The 15378-nt window shown below is 43.7% G+C and overlaps 1 protein-coding gene across 5 annotated transcripts in view; it reads right to left on the reverse strand.

Moving 5' to 3' along the window:
* Nucleotides 1-1772: 1772 nt before the first annotated feature.
* ARL15 (ARF like GTPase 15) overlaps nucleotides 1773-15378 on the reverse strand; it is a 489350-nt gene continuing 475744 nt past the window's right edge. For all 5 annotated transcript variants that reach the window (XM_008262202.4, XM_051853777.2, XM_051853775.2 and 2 more), the window contains one exon: nucleotides 1773-4472. In XM_008262202.4, coding sequence (XP_008260424.1) covers nucleotides 4320-4472 — 153 coding nt within the window. In that variant the 3' untranslated portion in view covers nucleotides 1773-4319. The remainder of the gene's footprint in view (nucleotides 4473-15378) is intronic.

Raw genomic sequence — 15378 nt, forward strand, 5'->3', positions numbered from 1 at the left:
GTTATAAACGTGGCTGAGCCGGGCCAGCTATTCCGTCTAGGGGGTCTCTCTCCTTATCCTCCCGAGTGCCAGTGACCTAAGACACATATGGTGAGTGATGGTGCTTTGAAAACCACCAGGCCCACGTGATGCCCTGGGAAACAGTGAGCATCACTGACGTGCCCATGTGTGATCCAGCCACTCGGGGAGCACAGCACGAAAGGGAAAGCACAGCTTAAGGCGAAGAGTCCTGCAGTGGCCTTTCCAAAACAGGACCTTGCGAACAGGAAGTGCTTCCTGGGGCAGAGCTGGAAGAGCTGACGCGATCATGGAGAAACTGTGACGGGAACATCACGGACGTTTTCCTTCACTCCGTTTTATAAGGAAAGGAGGGTGCGGGGCAAGAAGCACAGCTGGAAAGATCCTTGTCTGCAACTTTTTAACTCTTTGCCTTGGTTTCACAGAAATCCACGCGGGAAAAGGTTGTCACAGCCATTTGACTCCTGAGAATGGGAAGCCAGAATTCCCAGATTTGATGAAACAGTGGGTGGAAGCGAAGTGTCTCATTTATGGTTTTAATTCAAAGAGGATAGGGAAGGGGAGGGGAAACTGATATCCCATCTGAGCCTTCTGAGCCTTCCAGGAGATCCTTTTCATGTTCCCAAATTAGTATGGGGGGTGGGGTGGGTGCCAAGACCTGGGCTCATCAGTCACTTCATGCATTGGAGCTGGAAAACATTTAACCCGGAGATGCAAATCTTTAATCACACTGACTCTGTGGTGACCAAAAGTTGTGAACCCTTGGGAGCCAGGAATTCCCAACACGACGTGCTAATACCATTTCACAGCATGAACTCCAGATCTCCGGGAGCCAGGCTGGGAAAGGAGGAAAGGCAGAGCCTCTGTGGCCTACGGTTTTTGCATAACAAAGTCAGTCTCTTCCCCTCCGAACACACTGAAAATGAAGGATCCCCAAGGGCTACTCCTACTCCCAGCCCCACCACCCCGCACCTACCTTTTCATTTCTGTTTGGGCCACTGGGTCAGGAGGTTAATGAAAACGTACTCTAAACTCATCAAGAAGATGAGCTGGGGTCGGGGGATGAATATTAGATTTCCATTCAAGTCTGAATATGCAATCTGCACATGAAGACAACCTCACCCTCACTGCTTCAAAATTTTCCCGTTCTGCTAGGAGAGGTCTGAGATGGTTAAGAGCCGGGGACTCTTTGGTCAGTAAGCGTCAAGATAAAGTTGCATTTGAGACCAAAGGAGAGCTGTGATTTCCTTTTCTCCTCTCTTCTTCCATCCACCTATCATTTGCTTTTTCTTTCTTTCTCTTTTAAAGAGAATGCTTATCCTTAAGGATAGACCTGGAAATGCAGAGTAATTCCTCTTGAGTCACTGAAAACATATCTACTTATTGCCGAAGGGTATGCTCACCACTGAAGGAAACAGTTCACTGCACCAAACCGTGCCACTCTCAGAAACTTGGTTTATAGCAAGTATTAGACGGTGATCCTTTGAAAGATACTGCTCTATATTAATGTCAGGTCTGTCCACTCATCCTGCTGGCTCCAAAGAAAGTGAGTTGCTGCTGAGGACAAATCAACTGGAAAAAGACACTTTTGGTTTAAGGCTTTCACAATGGCTTCAAAAAGAGATGGGAATTAATCATTTGTTTTGACCCAAGAGCAGCAGAACTTATTTTGAAGACTTAAACAGGCAACACAAATATAAACAGAAATCTGTGTCTCCCAAATGCTGAAGCTGAAAGGAGTCACTCTGAAAACATCCATTCTACTCAGTGTTTATTTTCATTTGGAGATAGTGGAAATCATATACAAATCAGGGACAGTATGGATTCTTCTTCTCTGGCAAATGTCCACATGACTCTGTTAACCTCTAAGTATAGATACAATAGATTTTCTTTTTATTAGAAAGACAGGGCAATATGGCAGTTAATTAGCAACCATTACTGTAAACTACAGTAGATACAAAGTTTTATATAAATTAATTGCCATTATAAAAAAGGCAACTGCTTTAGCTAAGAAGGTACAAAAACTGGTAACTTCCATAAATATAACAAGAAGCTAAGTGAAGAAATACATAACAGACTGTTTTTCCTATATAATATTTGAATATGCAAACTAAGACACCTGTGGCACTTCACTCGAGAAAGTAGGAAGATGACAGCCACTCCCCCCCACTCCCCCCCACCCATCTACCCGCACCCATCCAGGCCCCTGTCCCCATCCCCCACCCCCCACCCCCATCCGTAGATTTCCAAAACATGACAAATTCTAGGGTTACAAGGACAGGATGCCACACGGAAGCAGCAAGCAGGCGAGCTCCGACCTGCTAGACAAAGAAGGAGTCTTATTGACAGTTGTAAAGCATTAGGCGTCAGACAGAAACTTGTCAAAAACAGCTGTTGTTGGGTACTGATTGATAATGTTTTCATTCTGACGGCTGCAGACAATCCTGGGTCTGAGGGGAAGCCCATCCCTGGCGCGCACATGAGAACACACACACACACACACACACACACACACAGACAACGGGAAGTCCTTTAACAGATGGCTTAGGAGCACTTAGCCACAGTCTCTTAAAAAGACAACATCCTACATTTAATGAACTTGCAGGGGAAGCCAGACCTAATCGTCACTGATTCTGCATGGAAGATGAGCACAACGGGACAAAACAAAATCAGGAATTGTGTCACTGGTCATTGGAATAGAAGTTTTGTTCTGCTCACAGATTATGCAGTGCTAAAAAATACTCAAGGATGCTCAGGATGAAATTATGTGTGAATCACTGTGGATCTGCTTTTGATCCACACTATTAAAAAAAGGCTTAAAGAAGTGTTAGGTGTTTCAAAGGCAATGATTTCATTAAAATCCACTTACAAGATGAAACCACAAAAACTGTATTTCAATGATGTCAAGTATATCTTCTGAAGGATTAAAGGTATGACATCAGCTTGTAATGCGGCATGAGTCTGTGGTAGGTGGGTATCAGTCGATGCAACTGAGAAATTACAAACATGTTTTATTGCTCAGGTGTGGGAGCGGTTGTCTCTGGTTTGGCCACTTGGTATTGTTTGTGGCCACAACTCTACAAATGTGCCCAAAAATATTTCATCTACGAATCTCAGGATCCACAGATGACTCCTGATCTAGAAAAGGTCAAAAGCTCTAAATTTTAGTAAAACTGTACATTTATCTCTAGGTCATTTTACCATTTAAATTAATTGGCAAAAAATGAGTTCCAAAGATTGCATCTGAGACCAGAAAAGACTTATTTGCTGCAGTCCCAGCACATTTTTAAGGGCACATTGAACCCCTGAAAATAGAGGTTAATAATAGAAATACTGATAGACCCTTACTGACTAGACGGAGGCAACAGACTCCATTCAACTACATTAATACTTACTGAATGAGTACACACATGATTCTTTTGGGCCCTTCATCAAATCCACACCGGCCTAAAACCTTCACCAGTATAAGCCATACTTGGTTTGCCCGTTTTAAAAACTGTATTACTTTAAAAATTATTTTCTCTATTTTGATCAAACACTGATTTTTAGAAAAAGATACTTATATCATGTTGAGGCTTGAATTTATGCAGTAAAAAAATACTTCAGGACTTATCAAATGCATTGTGCCTAAATTTGTCTCCAAAAGTAAAAGCATGTCTTTTCTGTTAAGAGAGAAGAGTGAGACTCCAGACGTAATTAAGGACACATCTTGTCCTTTATGTTCTTCAAAGCTAATTTTACTATGGCAGATATTCCTTTGTGATGATTAATGGAAGTTTTTGGTGCTCAGTTTTCTCTTATAGTCCCTGACATCAATATAAAAAAAAAAACCCTAAAAACCAAAATACGATAAAATAAAATAAAAACTTTAAGAGAGCTTAAAAGCGATATGCATATTACATGAAGCCCCAGTCATACAAGACTCCACTCCTTTCCCTGGGAAAGTGAGAGTTGTTGAGTCTCTTACAGGGGTCTGATTTCTGCGAACCATGATTCCATTCATTTTAGCACAGAGGATAGAAGAGACGCTTAGAACAGAAGGAAGAGACATGCGGCGAAGATAATTAGTGGTAAACAGAGAATAAATTCTCTCTCAGTAGTGTGTACTTGACATTAATGCTGATGAGGACGATTCACCTGATTTACAGAATATTCACTTGAAAAGAGAGATGAAAGTCTGAAACAACTAGAGAAAAATAGAGACAGAAGCCATTATAGTCTTGATACCAAAATGAAATTCCAATGAGAAGCTAACGTGATAGGCTCCAGGCCTTTGGGGGACCTCTTTTCTTTGCTGGGTTTCACATTCGTAGAGCCTCGTGGTCTTTGTCTTCTAACAAATTTATCAACTGAGAGAAGCTGTCCTTCAGCGCCTCCACGTCATCCAGCGAGCAGGGCTGCAGAATCCAGCGTTTCCCACGTGCAAGTGGTTCAAGTTCAAAATATTTTTTGATCTTAAAGGAGGAGAAAAAAGAAAAGATAAATATGTTATGAATGATCTGAGAACCTTTCCCAAATGAAAACTCTGAGGGATGAAGCAGGTCGAGGGGATCTCAATGAGGATTTGTGTGAGTTGTGAGGCTGAACACTTCCTGGGACCCTGACCACAGCTGTCCTCATAAGCAGTGGGTTATATGCTGTGACCGGGAGTGTTTTTTCTTGGGCTGAATGACCTGTTCACCCATTGCACCCATGCATTCTTAACAGCATGGGAGGTCTGACACAGTCTGAGAAAGGATGACATGTGTGATGGCACAAGGCAAAACACACAGCAGACACCAAAAAGATCCAATGTAATCAAAAGGAGACTAGCAGAGTACTTTTTGCTCTCACTCTGCTGACTTACTAAATTGGTACCGGGCCGGCGCCGCGGCTCACTAGGCTAATCCTCTGCCTAGCGGCGCCGGCACACCAGGTTCTAGTCCCGGTTGGGGCGCCGGATTCTGTCCCGGTTGCCCCTCTTCCAGGCCAGCTCTCTGCTGTGGCCAGGGAGTGCAGTGGAGGATGGCCCAAGTGCTTGGGCCCTGCACCCCATATGGGAGACCAGGAAAAGCACCTGGCTCCTGGCTCCTGCCATCAGATCAACGCGGTGCGCTGACCGCAGCGCGCCGGCCGCGGCGGCCATTGGAGGGTGAACCAACGGCAAAGGAAGACCTTTCTCTCTGTCTCTCTCTCTCTCACTGTCCACTCTGCCTGTCAAAAAAAAAAAAAAAAAAAATTGGTACCAACCTACTGTGTGTATAGGGTCAATTACTCCAAGATTCACATTTTCAACAATCAAGCACATAAACAAAAACTAATCTAACTAATCTCTCTCTTAAATTTCTTTATCTTGGAGACCTGGCAAAGTGTTTGTTAGGAAGAAGAATAGAAACTGAGATGTGGGGAGATGGGGAGAGAGGGAGAGAGAATATGTGTGTGTATAAGTGTGTGTGCATGCATATATGTGCATGTATGAATTTACATAAACTTGCATACATACATAAAGTCTCTCAGCTTTTTTCCTCAAGACCTTACAACAGTTACATGGGGTGGTACATTTGCTATCTTAAAAACCTGTTCAACTAATAATGACTCAAAAGTGACTCCTACTTGCTTGGCCAGGAGTAGCATCCAGTACCACCAACTTGTGACCGTCAATAAATATCAAACTGTTCTGACTTCCAAAAGTTTTGATGATCTTCTCTCAAAAGGTAGGATAAAGTACAATTCATGAAGCTGGTGATCCCCACACACTACATCTTTGTATTTCTCACTCAGAAAGGTTTTCCATAACAAAATACAAGCAGTAGCTATAGCAGAAAAAGGCAGTATTCAAAGATATTCTTGGTCAATAAATTTCATTAAATCCCTTGTGCCATGGAAAATTTCAGTCTTGCTTTACTCAATACTTGACCCAGAAAAGATAAAAGTCTCAACCTTACGCTATTTGCAAATACGGTTTCACATTACCTTTATCATCACAAGCATCAGAATGTTGTTAATAACAAACACCAAACTGTTATTAATATGAATGTATTTTTTTCCATATGAACAAAAGAAATATATAAGAAACATCAACTTCTTAGGTTAATTTATGAACCAGAAATGTGATAATATTTTAGACTTCAAGTATGTCTAAAAAGTCCTCCTTTAGATGTCTGAAAAGTCATAATAAATATTAATTTTAAAAAGAAGCCCATGAGAATTAAAGGACTCTCATTAATTCTGACTCTGAAGAGTAATGAAAATTGCACTTACAGATCAGGAAATGGGTACACAATCACAGAACAATGTTTTTGCCCAAAGTATTTTACAGATCAAGTTGTTAAGCAGATTTCTGCTTACTGAAAACACAAACACCATTCTTTTAGTTTCTTTTCTTTAGCATACTGAAAATAATTTAGGACCACGAGAATCTGAAACGACCTGTGCAGGGACCAACCCTGCCCTAGGGAGGGAGGAACTGCCAGCCAGGCGACCAGGGAGCCGTTGGCCAGCAGGGGGAGAGAAGAGCTGGCAGGAGGCACAGGTAGGGAAGGACAATTACATTCACTGCTGAGGAGTGGGCTGCTCCAAACTGTTTAAAATCCTAGATGTTAGCCTTCTTACTTCTCCCGCAGACCACACCACTGAAGGCTGAAGCTGGGACCACTGTGTTTACGATGCAATCTGCTATAGGGGAACAGTGCGTCCTACCCGATCCAGAAGAGCATGTCATACCCAAGGCCCGAGACAGGAAGGAGTGGTACCCTTCCCACACTGTGTAACTCCAGATGCCAAAAACATAGCATTTCATATATTGCTAATAATTAGGAGGAAGGCTAGTGACAAGAAATAGTATTTAAATTTAAAAAAGACAATTACTTGTATCTAACATAATATTTTTCCAAGTGGTTCATTCAAAATTACAGAGATTCCAGTAACATATTTATGGCCAACCCGAAAACAATGTTAGATTTAAATGATCATGTTAAACTGGTAATTTGGAATATTTTATAATACAGAGCAGACATTTAAAAAAAAAGATTTAGCTGCCCTTACGACATCTGAGAATCCTCATACAGCCTCTCATGTAGGCACTCTGGGACGACAGTCAGGATGTCTAAAGGTAGATATGTTTCAGAAGTTGTTCCTGAATACTGAACACGAGCAGGAAATGGGAGCTGTGATGACAGGGGTGGGTCACCAGAGGAAGGAGTCTAGTGGTGCTGAACTGACGAATACCGCTGGGGAACTTGAGATTTTTGAGACCCCCAACCCAAGTGGACACCTAACCTGGCTTCCAAAGGATTCCACAGCTCTACATGTATAGCGTCAATTTCGGAATAAGTTGCAGCATTCCACTGACACTTAAGTCCAGTGAGAGAGCGACTGCTGCCAGGAACACGGCTTTGCATGAGCTGGAGTTTCACGTTTCTAAGCAGAACGACCGCAGGCGGGAGAGGGCATAATGAAGACATAATGCTCCATTTCAACCTTTTTTTTTTTTTTTTTTTTTAGGGCAACATTTTTATTTTGTGGTCTTAGTCTAATCAGAACTTCAAATTTTACTTCCTTCTGTATTATCACAATAAAAATTACACACAGGCACACTGGCTTTTTCCACCTTTACTTTTTTTTTTGTCCTTGTGATGTATGATTTTTAAAGAATGGTGTTTAAGTGTGACCAACACACGTCACCTGCCTGCATCTGATATTGTTTGTAAAGTTAAAAAACACTGCCTCTGACGCAAGGTTCTTTTTTTTTTTTTTATGATGGACGTAAAGCTTGCAAAGATCATTCTCTTATCAAGATCAAAATGCAAAACCTGACTTCTGAGAAAATGAACCTAAGTCTATGGAAGACTTTACCAGCTGCTTAAATGTCATGGTCAACTGGAAACTGCTGGGACAGGGAGCCACTGCTTGTTTCCCAGTGGGTTTTGGCGATGGCACTTGGGGGAATGACATCAGAATCCAGCTGCCTGGCAACCTGTGGTCATTCAGCTATTTTCGGGCGAGTCACAGAGAGTGGGCATTTGTTAGTAGCCATGTGTCCACCCTAGAGATGGGGAAACAAAGCCACCCTAAGTAGCCAACCTATTTTAGCTTTGCCATCAGAGCCCTTCTTCACACATGCCTGTGCAGGGTGATTTGCATGATTGCATTCCATTATTCACACATCGGCGCTTCCTGTAAAGTCTTCCTATCACAGAGACGCATGGGCACCACCTCATTACTGCTGATGTCTGCAGCAGCTGTTAAACCTGTGAGACATTACATAGCAGAGGAGACCCAGTCATTGGCCAGGGGGTGTCCTTCATGTTTCCTTGAGTGGTGAAATCATCCAACAGTTCTTTCCTGGTTACGGGCAGAGCGGTGGGGTTGTAACGATGCGCCCTACTGCCCTGTTGTGACCTTGCTTCAGATTCAAAAATTTTACTTTCAATCTGGCCTACCGATTGTAACTAAATTTCTAGAAAGCCTGGAAATACTTTCTGAACCACAAAACCAGATCTTCCCTTTTTAAAAACCTGAAAGGCTCATTTCATTTATAAGACTAACTGGTTTTTCAAATACCTGTTAGTGAACCATATACACAGTGTGTACCCAGAGGTGACCCAGATTTCCTTTAAGCACTTTAGGGAGCAGGGGGATGGAACAGTCCAGAAAGGGTTTACTTAGTGTTTTTATGGGAGACAGAGTTAGGTTCTAAGCTCAAATATTTATAAAAAGAGCTTTGACTCACATGAATGTGTGGCAAGACATTAAAAAGAGAGTCCGGGTGCTTGACAGTTCTTTATTGTACAGGGCTGTGCAAGCCTAATAGAACACAGCACCCGTACTTCTGGGGAGCTCAATGCCTAATAGCACCAACCAATCATTGCTGAAAACTACCCCTTCACCTGCCATATGCAGAACGTCCCCTGGGGTAGTCTTGTCCCTTTGGGGAACTACTGGTCTAGTCTGTGTGAAATGCAGGTACCTCAACCTCTCCAGAAGCTATTAGCTTATTCTTATTCTACATAGTTACCACTGGAGATGAACAGCTGGATGCCTGCTTCACCTATACTTCCTGATTCCCACCTCCACACAACACACAAACACACACGTTGTTCATCCAGGAAAAACTAGTGGATCACAACTGGCCTATCTTCTGTTAGTGGGTGGTTGCACTGGGTTACAGGGAGTCAGAATCCATCTAAGGAACTTTGGAAATTACTCACCTATTTTTACTGATTTTTATTATTGCTGCTAATTAAGAGACAGAGAGAAAGAGCTCCTCTACAATGACTGGGGCTGAGCCAGGCTGAAGCCAAGAGTTAGGAACACATTCCAGGCTACCCACAAACCCAACCACTTGAGCCAGAAGCTGCTGCCTCCCAGGGTCTGCATTAGCAGGAAGATGGAATCGAGGGTCAGAGGCGGGACTCAAATCCAGACACTCTGATACAGGATGCAGGCATCTTAACCACCAGGCCAAATGTCTAACCCAGCTTAAGAAATTTCTGTCCTGAAAGTTGGCTTTCTGTAAGTTCATGCACTAAGCCGCCATCTCTTGAATGAGGTTGAGTAAGCAGGCATGGGCATATGCTAATGAGCTAGGTAACTGGCATTTTCTGTACCAACCCATGGGTTTCCACTGATGAGAGAATACTGTGAAACAACAGCCTGACCAGAGCACTATCCTCATCTGCACCCCCTGGCTTATGCTGCACAGTTTAGGAGCTGGCGTTGAGGCACAGTGCATTGGGCTGCCACTGTGATGTCAGCATCTCATAGGGGCACAGGTTCATGTTCTGGATGCTCTACATCCAATCCAACAGCCTGCTAATGGCCTTGGAAAACAGTGGAGCATGGCTCAAGTGTTTGGGTCCCTGCCACCCATGTGGGAAACTCAGATGAAGCTCCTGGCTCCTGGCTTCAGCCTAGCCCAGCCCTGGCCATTATGGCTATTTGGGGAGGGAACCAGTGGATAGAAAATCCGTGTGTGTGTGTGCGTGTGTGTGTGTGTGTGCGTGTGTGTGTGTGTGTGTCTCCCTCTCTCTCTCTGTAACTCTGCCTTTCAAATAAATTATATATATATATGTATATAGTGTTATGATTATGTAGAACAGTTCATAAATCATGGAACTCAAAGTGGATATCTTGACAGAGGGCTGGTAGAAGAAACATTAGAAATTAAGGCACATTCTTTTCTCATCTCTGGAAAGGGCATCAGGTCTCATGAAGGGTACTAGGCTGGCATCAACTGACAGTTATAAGTCGGTAGTTGATGCAGATAACTGGTTGAGGACCACAAACAAAGCCCAGAAGGCCAGGAAGGGAGCTGCTGTTGTGGGGTTTGATAGGGAGAAAGGCAAGCTGGAGAAAGGCACAAGTAAACAAACTCAACTACCTCCGAAAACAGTTTTTCACTGGGATCTCTGTTGTGGTTCTGTGGGTTGTCACCATTTGAGATGCCACATTCCAAATCGGAAAGCTAGTTTGAATCCCAGTAACTCTACTTCTCATCCAGCTAATGAATCTGTAAAGGCAGCAGAACACAGCCCAAGTGCTTGGGTTCCTGCCACCTATGTGGGAGACCAGGTTGGAGTTCCTTGTTCTTGGGTTTGTCCAGAATTGGCTGCTGTGGCCATTTGAGAGTGGACCAGGAGATGGGGGGCGGGGGAGGGAGAGAGGGAGGGAGGGAAGGAGGGAAGGAGAGAGAGGGAGAGAGGGGAAAAAGGGCAGAGAGGGAGAGAGGGGAAGAAGGGGAGAGAGGGAGAGAGAGCAAGAGAGAGAGAGAGAAATACTTCATTTGCTGGTTCACTCCCCAAATGCCTGCAACAGCCAGAGTTGGGCCAGGAGACCAGGTCTCCAAAGAGACCCAACTACTTGAGCCACCACCTGCTGCCTCTCAGGAGGCACATTAGTAGGAAACTAGAATTGGAAGCAGAGCCAAGACTGAACGGAACCCAGGCACTATGATATGGGATACAGGAATCCCAAACAGCATCTTAACTGTGTACAAAATGCCCGCCTCCCCCATTAACTATCTTGAGCCCAGTGAAGCCATTATTACTGTTTTGTAATTTTAAATACACAAAATGTCCACTGCTTAGCTTGTATTTTTTAAAGAACTATAGAAACAATGGTTTTTGAGATAGGTTCCTATTGGTTTAAAACTCTTGGCAAAGGTGTGGTTTGTACTCAGAATAGTGGGATACAGAGAGCCTGAATGGACTGTGAAATTTGGTAGCATCTTCTACATAACTGTTAAAAAGAGGATAGGACTTTCCTCATCTACATCCTCACCCCCTCATCACTTGGGCACATGCATGTTGTGTATTAACATGTCACACTGGAGGAACACCACTACTGGAATGCTTCTTGGGGTCTATACTGGGGCCTGCTGACACGGGGTGAGCTACAGCTGATTGTGTGCATTTTCTCTTCACCTCAAAGGACAAGAATGTGCAACTGCATAAATGATGAAATTGACCATGGTTTGCCGTGTTTATACCAGAGAAATCTGCAAGTACAACAAACCAGCCCTTTCTTCTTTGCAGAGTGTATTGTTAAACACTGAACGGCAACATCACTGAGTGTACCCATCTCCTATGTGAATTTGCAAGGGGGCCCTCCAGCTTTGCTGCCTTCATTACAGAAGCTCATAGAGCAGGCTTAGCTTGGTAACCTTCCCCAAAGTCAGAGAGGACTTTGCCCACACCATGGCTCCAGGACGGGTCTGGAGATAAAGTGGCAGGACATCATTAAGATTCTTCAGAGTGCATTCTTGGCAGCTTGTTCAAAGAAAGGTTAGTCTAGAGAGCAGCAGCAGCTGTTCCCCCTTTTCATTGTGCTGCTTGCAGGATTTTGAAATCCTTAGAAAAACACTAAATGTGTCATTAAAGGCAGGAATAAATAATACAAATAAAACCAATATGCCGCAGTTCCAGAGATATTACAACACAGGATGGATATATTTATTTTTTACTGAGTACTAATAAGGACCAGAAAATGACAACTTGATGTTAACCAATATCACAATATTACTTTGGGAGTGCATATTTACTAATGGGTGATTGATTTAAAGAAGACTGTGCATAATATCAAAGTATAGTTTTCATAAGACGACTTCCTCCTCAAGGAAACCAAAGTTAAGTGCAGCCAACTTGACCTTGGAATAATTAAAAACGATACAAATGACTGCAGATTATTTACCTGTGACTGAGCCTTGTCCTTATTATCAGGCTACTTTCTTTCTTTTTTTTTTTTTAACAGAAAGCTTTTATTTAATAAATATAAATTTCATAAGTACAACTTTTGGATTATAGTGGTTCTTCCCCCAATGCCCACCCTCTCTCCCCCTCCCCCATCCCATTCTTCATTAAGATTCATTTTTTAATTATCTTTATATACAGAAGATCAACTCTGTATCAAGTAAAGATTTTAACAGTTTGCACCCACACAGACACAAAGTACAAAGAATTGTTTGAAGACTAGTTTTACTATTAATTCTCATAGTACAACACATTAAGGACAGAGGTCCTACATGGGGAGCAAGTGCACAGTGACTCCTGTTGTTGATTTAATAATTGACACTCTTATTTATGACGTCAGTAATCACCCGAGGCTCTTGTCACGAGCTGCCAAGGCTATGGAAGCCTCTTGAGTCTACAAACTCCAACATTATTTAGACAGGGCCATAATCAAAGTGGAAGTTCTCTCCTCCCTTCAGAGAAAGGTACCTCCTTCTTTGATGGCCCGTTCTTTCCACTGGGATCTCACTCACAGAGATCTTTCATTTAGGTTTTTTTGTTTTTTTTTTTTTTTTTTGGCCACAGTGTCTTGGCTTTCCATGCCTGAAATGCTCTCATGGGCTTTTTAGCCAGATCCGAATGCCTTAAGGGCTATCAGGCTACTTTCCGAGTCCGTAACTTCTGACGTGTCATACATTCTGACAATAATTACAGAGAAACCCAGCCTTCCATTGCGCAGGAGAATTTTGCAGGCCCTGGAGTGGCCAAAGGAAATGACCCCATTTGCTTTCTGGGTAGGACCTAGGATCTGAGAAGCACTCCTATTTTGCTTACTCTGCTAACCCAGCTGTACAGCACAAATGACATTGATTTTCTCTTTGGAATGTTCGGGGTGTGTGTGTGTGTGTGTGTGCTTGTTTTACACTCCTAATAGACACCACTGTTAGGCACGGGTGCTTCCTGGCCTCAGGGACCAGTGGGAGATCTCCAGGATTCCCAGATCTGCAACTTCCTACTCCGTGTCTTCTATCTGGCCCTCCATAGCCTGAGCGATTCCTGCCTGCAAGCCTCAGCTCCCACTCCTGCTTCCGACGCATGGCGCCTCCATGCACAGGTGGAAAGGATCAGCCCATAAATGTTCTCTCCTCTTTTAGGACCCAGCTGAAGTCCTCCTAGCACCTCTCTCACATCCGTCAGGAGAAACTTTCAAAATTACAGGAGACCCTAGTCACAGCAGTGACTGTTGGCTACCTCTCCTGCACGCAGGCACCGTACATTCTCTGCGAATAAAGTTCTATTGGAACACAGCATTTTCATTCACTTAAGTTTTTATCTGTGGCTGCTTTCATACCACAGAGAGGAAGTTGAGTGGTTGCCATGGAGGCCTATGTCACACAAAACCTAGGTTATTTACTACCTCACCCTTTACAGAGAAACATCGCCAAACTTGAGCCTGCATCATTCTGTAGCTTTCTACTCGGTCCGGCAAGAGAGCACTTAGGAGGGGCCTGGGGCGTCAGGCTGTGTGGATTGCAGTCTGACCTTATCCTCCCAGACCCTCTCTTCCCTGGGCTGGCTCCCACTTCACTGGGACAGAAGATTTGGCTTTTCCAACCCAGCGAGGCTCCAGTTACCATTCAGATGTTCTGAATTACATCTACTAGGCAGAAGGGTCATCTCTCAGCAAAGCCCTATTTGATTTCCTGTGTTCAGCCTGGCTGTCTACTGTAGAGACATCCTAAAGGCCCCACGGACTAGCCAGGACACAGCCAGCAACTCCCCTAATGCTAGACCCCATTAGGTACAAGGTCTGTGACCTGTCCATTAGAGGTTTTTGATACTCTTAAGGATGATCTTTAACTCTGCCTTTCTTTTCTTTTTTAAAGATTTATTTACTGGAGCCGGCTCTGTAGCATAATAGACTAAGCCTCGGCCTGTGGCACTGGCATCTCACATGGGAGCCGGTTCATGTCCCAGCTGCTCCTCTTCTGGTCCAGCTCTCTGCTTATGGCCTGGGAAAGCAGTGGAAAATGGCCCGAGTGCTTGGGCTCCCTGCATCGGCATGGGAGACCCAGAAGAGGCTCCTGGCTTTGGATCAGCGCAGCTCAGTTTCGGCCGTTATGGCCATTTGGGAAGTGAATCAGCGGATGGAAGACCTTTTTCCCTGTCTCTTCCTCTCTCTGTCTATAACTCTACCTCTCAAATAAATAAATAACATTTTTTAAAAATTCTTTATTTGAAAGGCAGAATTACAGAGAGAAAAGAGGAGACAGAGAGATCTTCCATACGCTACTTCACTCCCCAAATGGCCACAACAGATGGGGCTGTTCCAGGTTGAAGCTGGGAGCCAACAGCTTCTTCCAGGTCTCCTATGTTGGTGCAGGGGACCAAGTACTGGGCTATCCTCTACTGCTTTCCCAGGCCCATTAACAGGGAGCTGGATCGGAAGTAGAACAGCCAGGATTTGAACTGGTGCCCATATGGGATGCCAATGCAGCATGCCATGGCTTGCTGCAAATGAAATGGGCTATCATTTCATGCAACTTAACATTCTCATCTCAAGTCAACGTGGGTTGGTTTTCAACTAAAATTTTTGGAGACAACTGTTGACAAGTTAAGCCTTTAAAAAAAAAAATAGTTGTAGCAACACAAACCTTACAATCTTCAAAGGTGATTGTTTCCTCCTGGATACAAGTTATCATTTCCGATTCCATATCTCCTCCCAGAAGCAGACATCCTGCCTAAGACTGTGATTTCCTGCATGAGTTGGTTGAACTTCAAGATTGTTTTATTTTGTTTTTTAGAAAATTTTGTTGTATTTAATAGAGGTAGAGCAGGAGTGAGCGAGCTCCCATCCACTGATTTACTGCCCCGAATGCCTGCAATACTGGGACTGGGCCCAATCGAAGCCAGAGCCTGGAACTCAATCAATGGATCTCCCACATGGATGGCAGGGACCCAACTATTTGAGTTACCACTTGCTGCTTCCTAGGGTGTGCATCAGCAGAAGGCTGGAGTTAGAAACACAGCCAGGACTCAAACCCAGGCATTCTGATATGTACGCAGTCATCCCAAGTGACATCTTAACAGTAGCACCATTCACCTGCGCAATTCTTTAGGCCATTTAAAAATGCATCTCGAATCTTAACGAAGA

Source organism: Oryctolagus cuniculus, chromosome 14, assembly GCF_964237555.1.
Source record: "Oryctolagus cuniculus chromosome 14, mOryCun1.1, whole genome shotgun sequence".
Lineage (NCBI taxonomy): Eukaryota > Metazoa > Chordata > Mammalia > Lagomorpha > Leporidae > Oryctolagus > Oryctolagus cuniculus.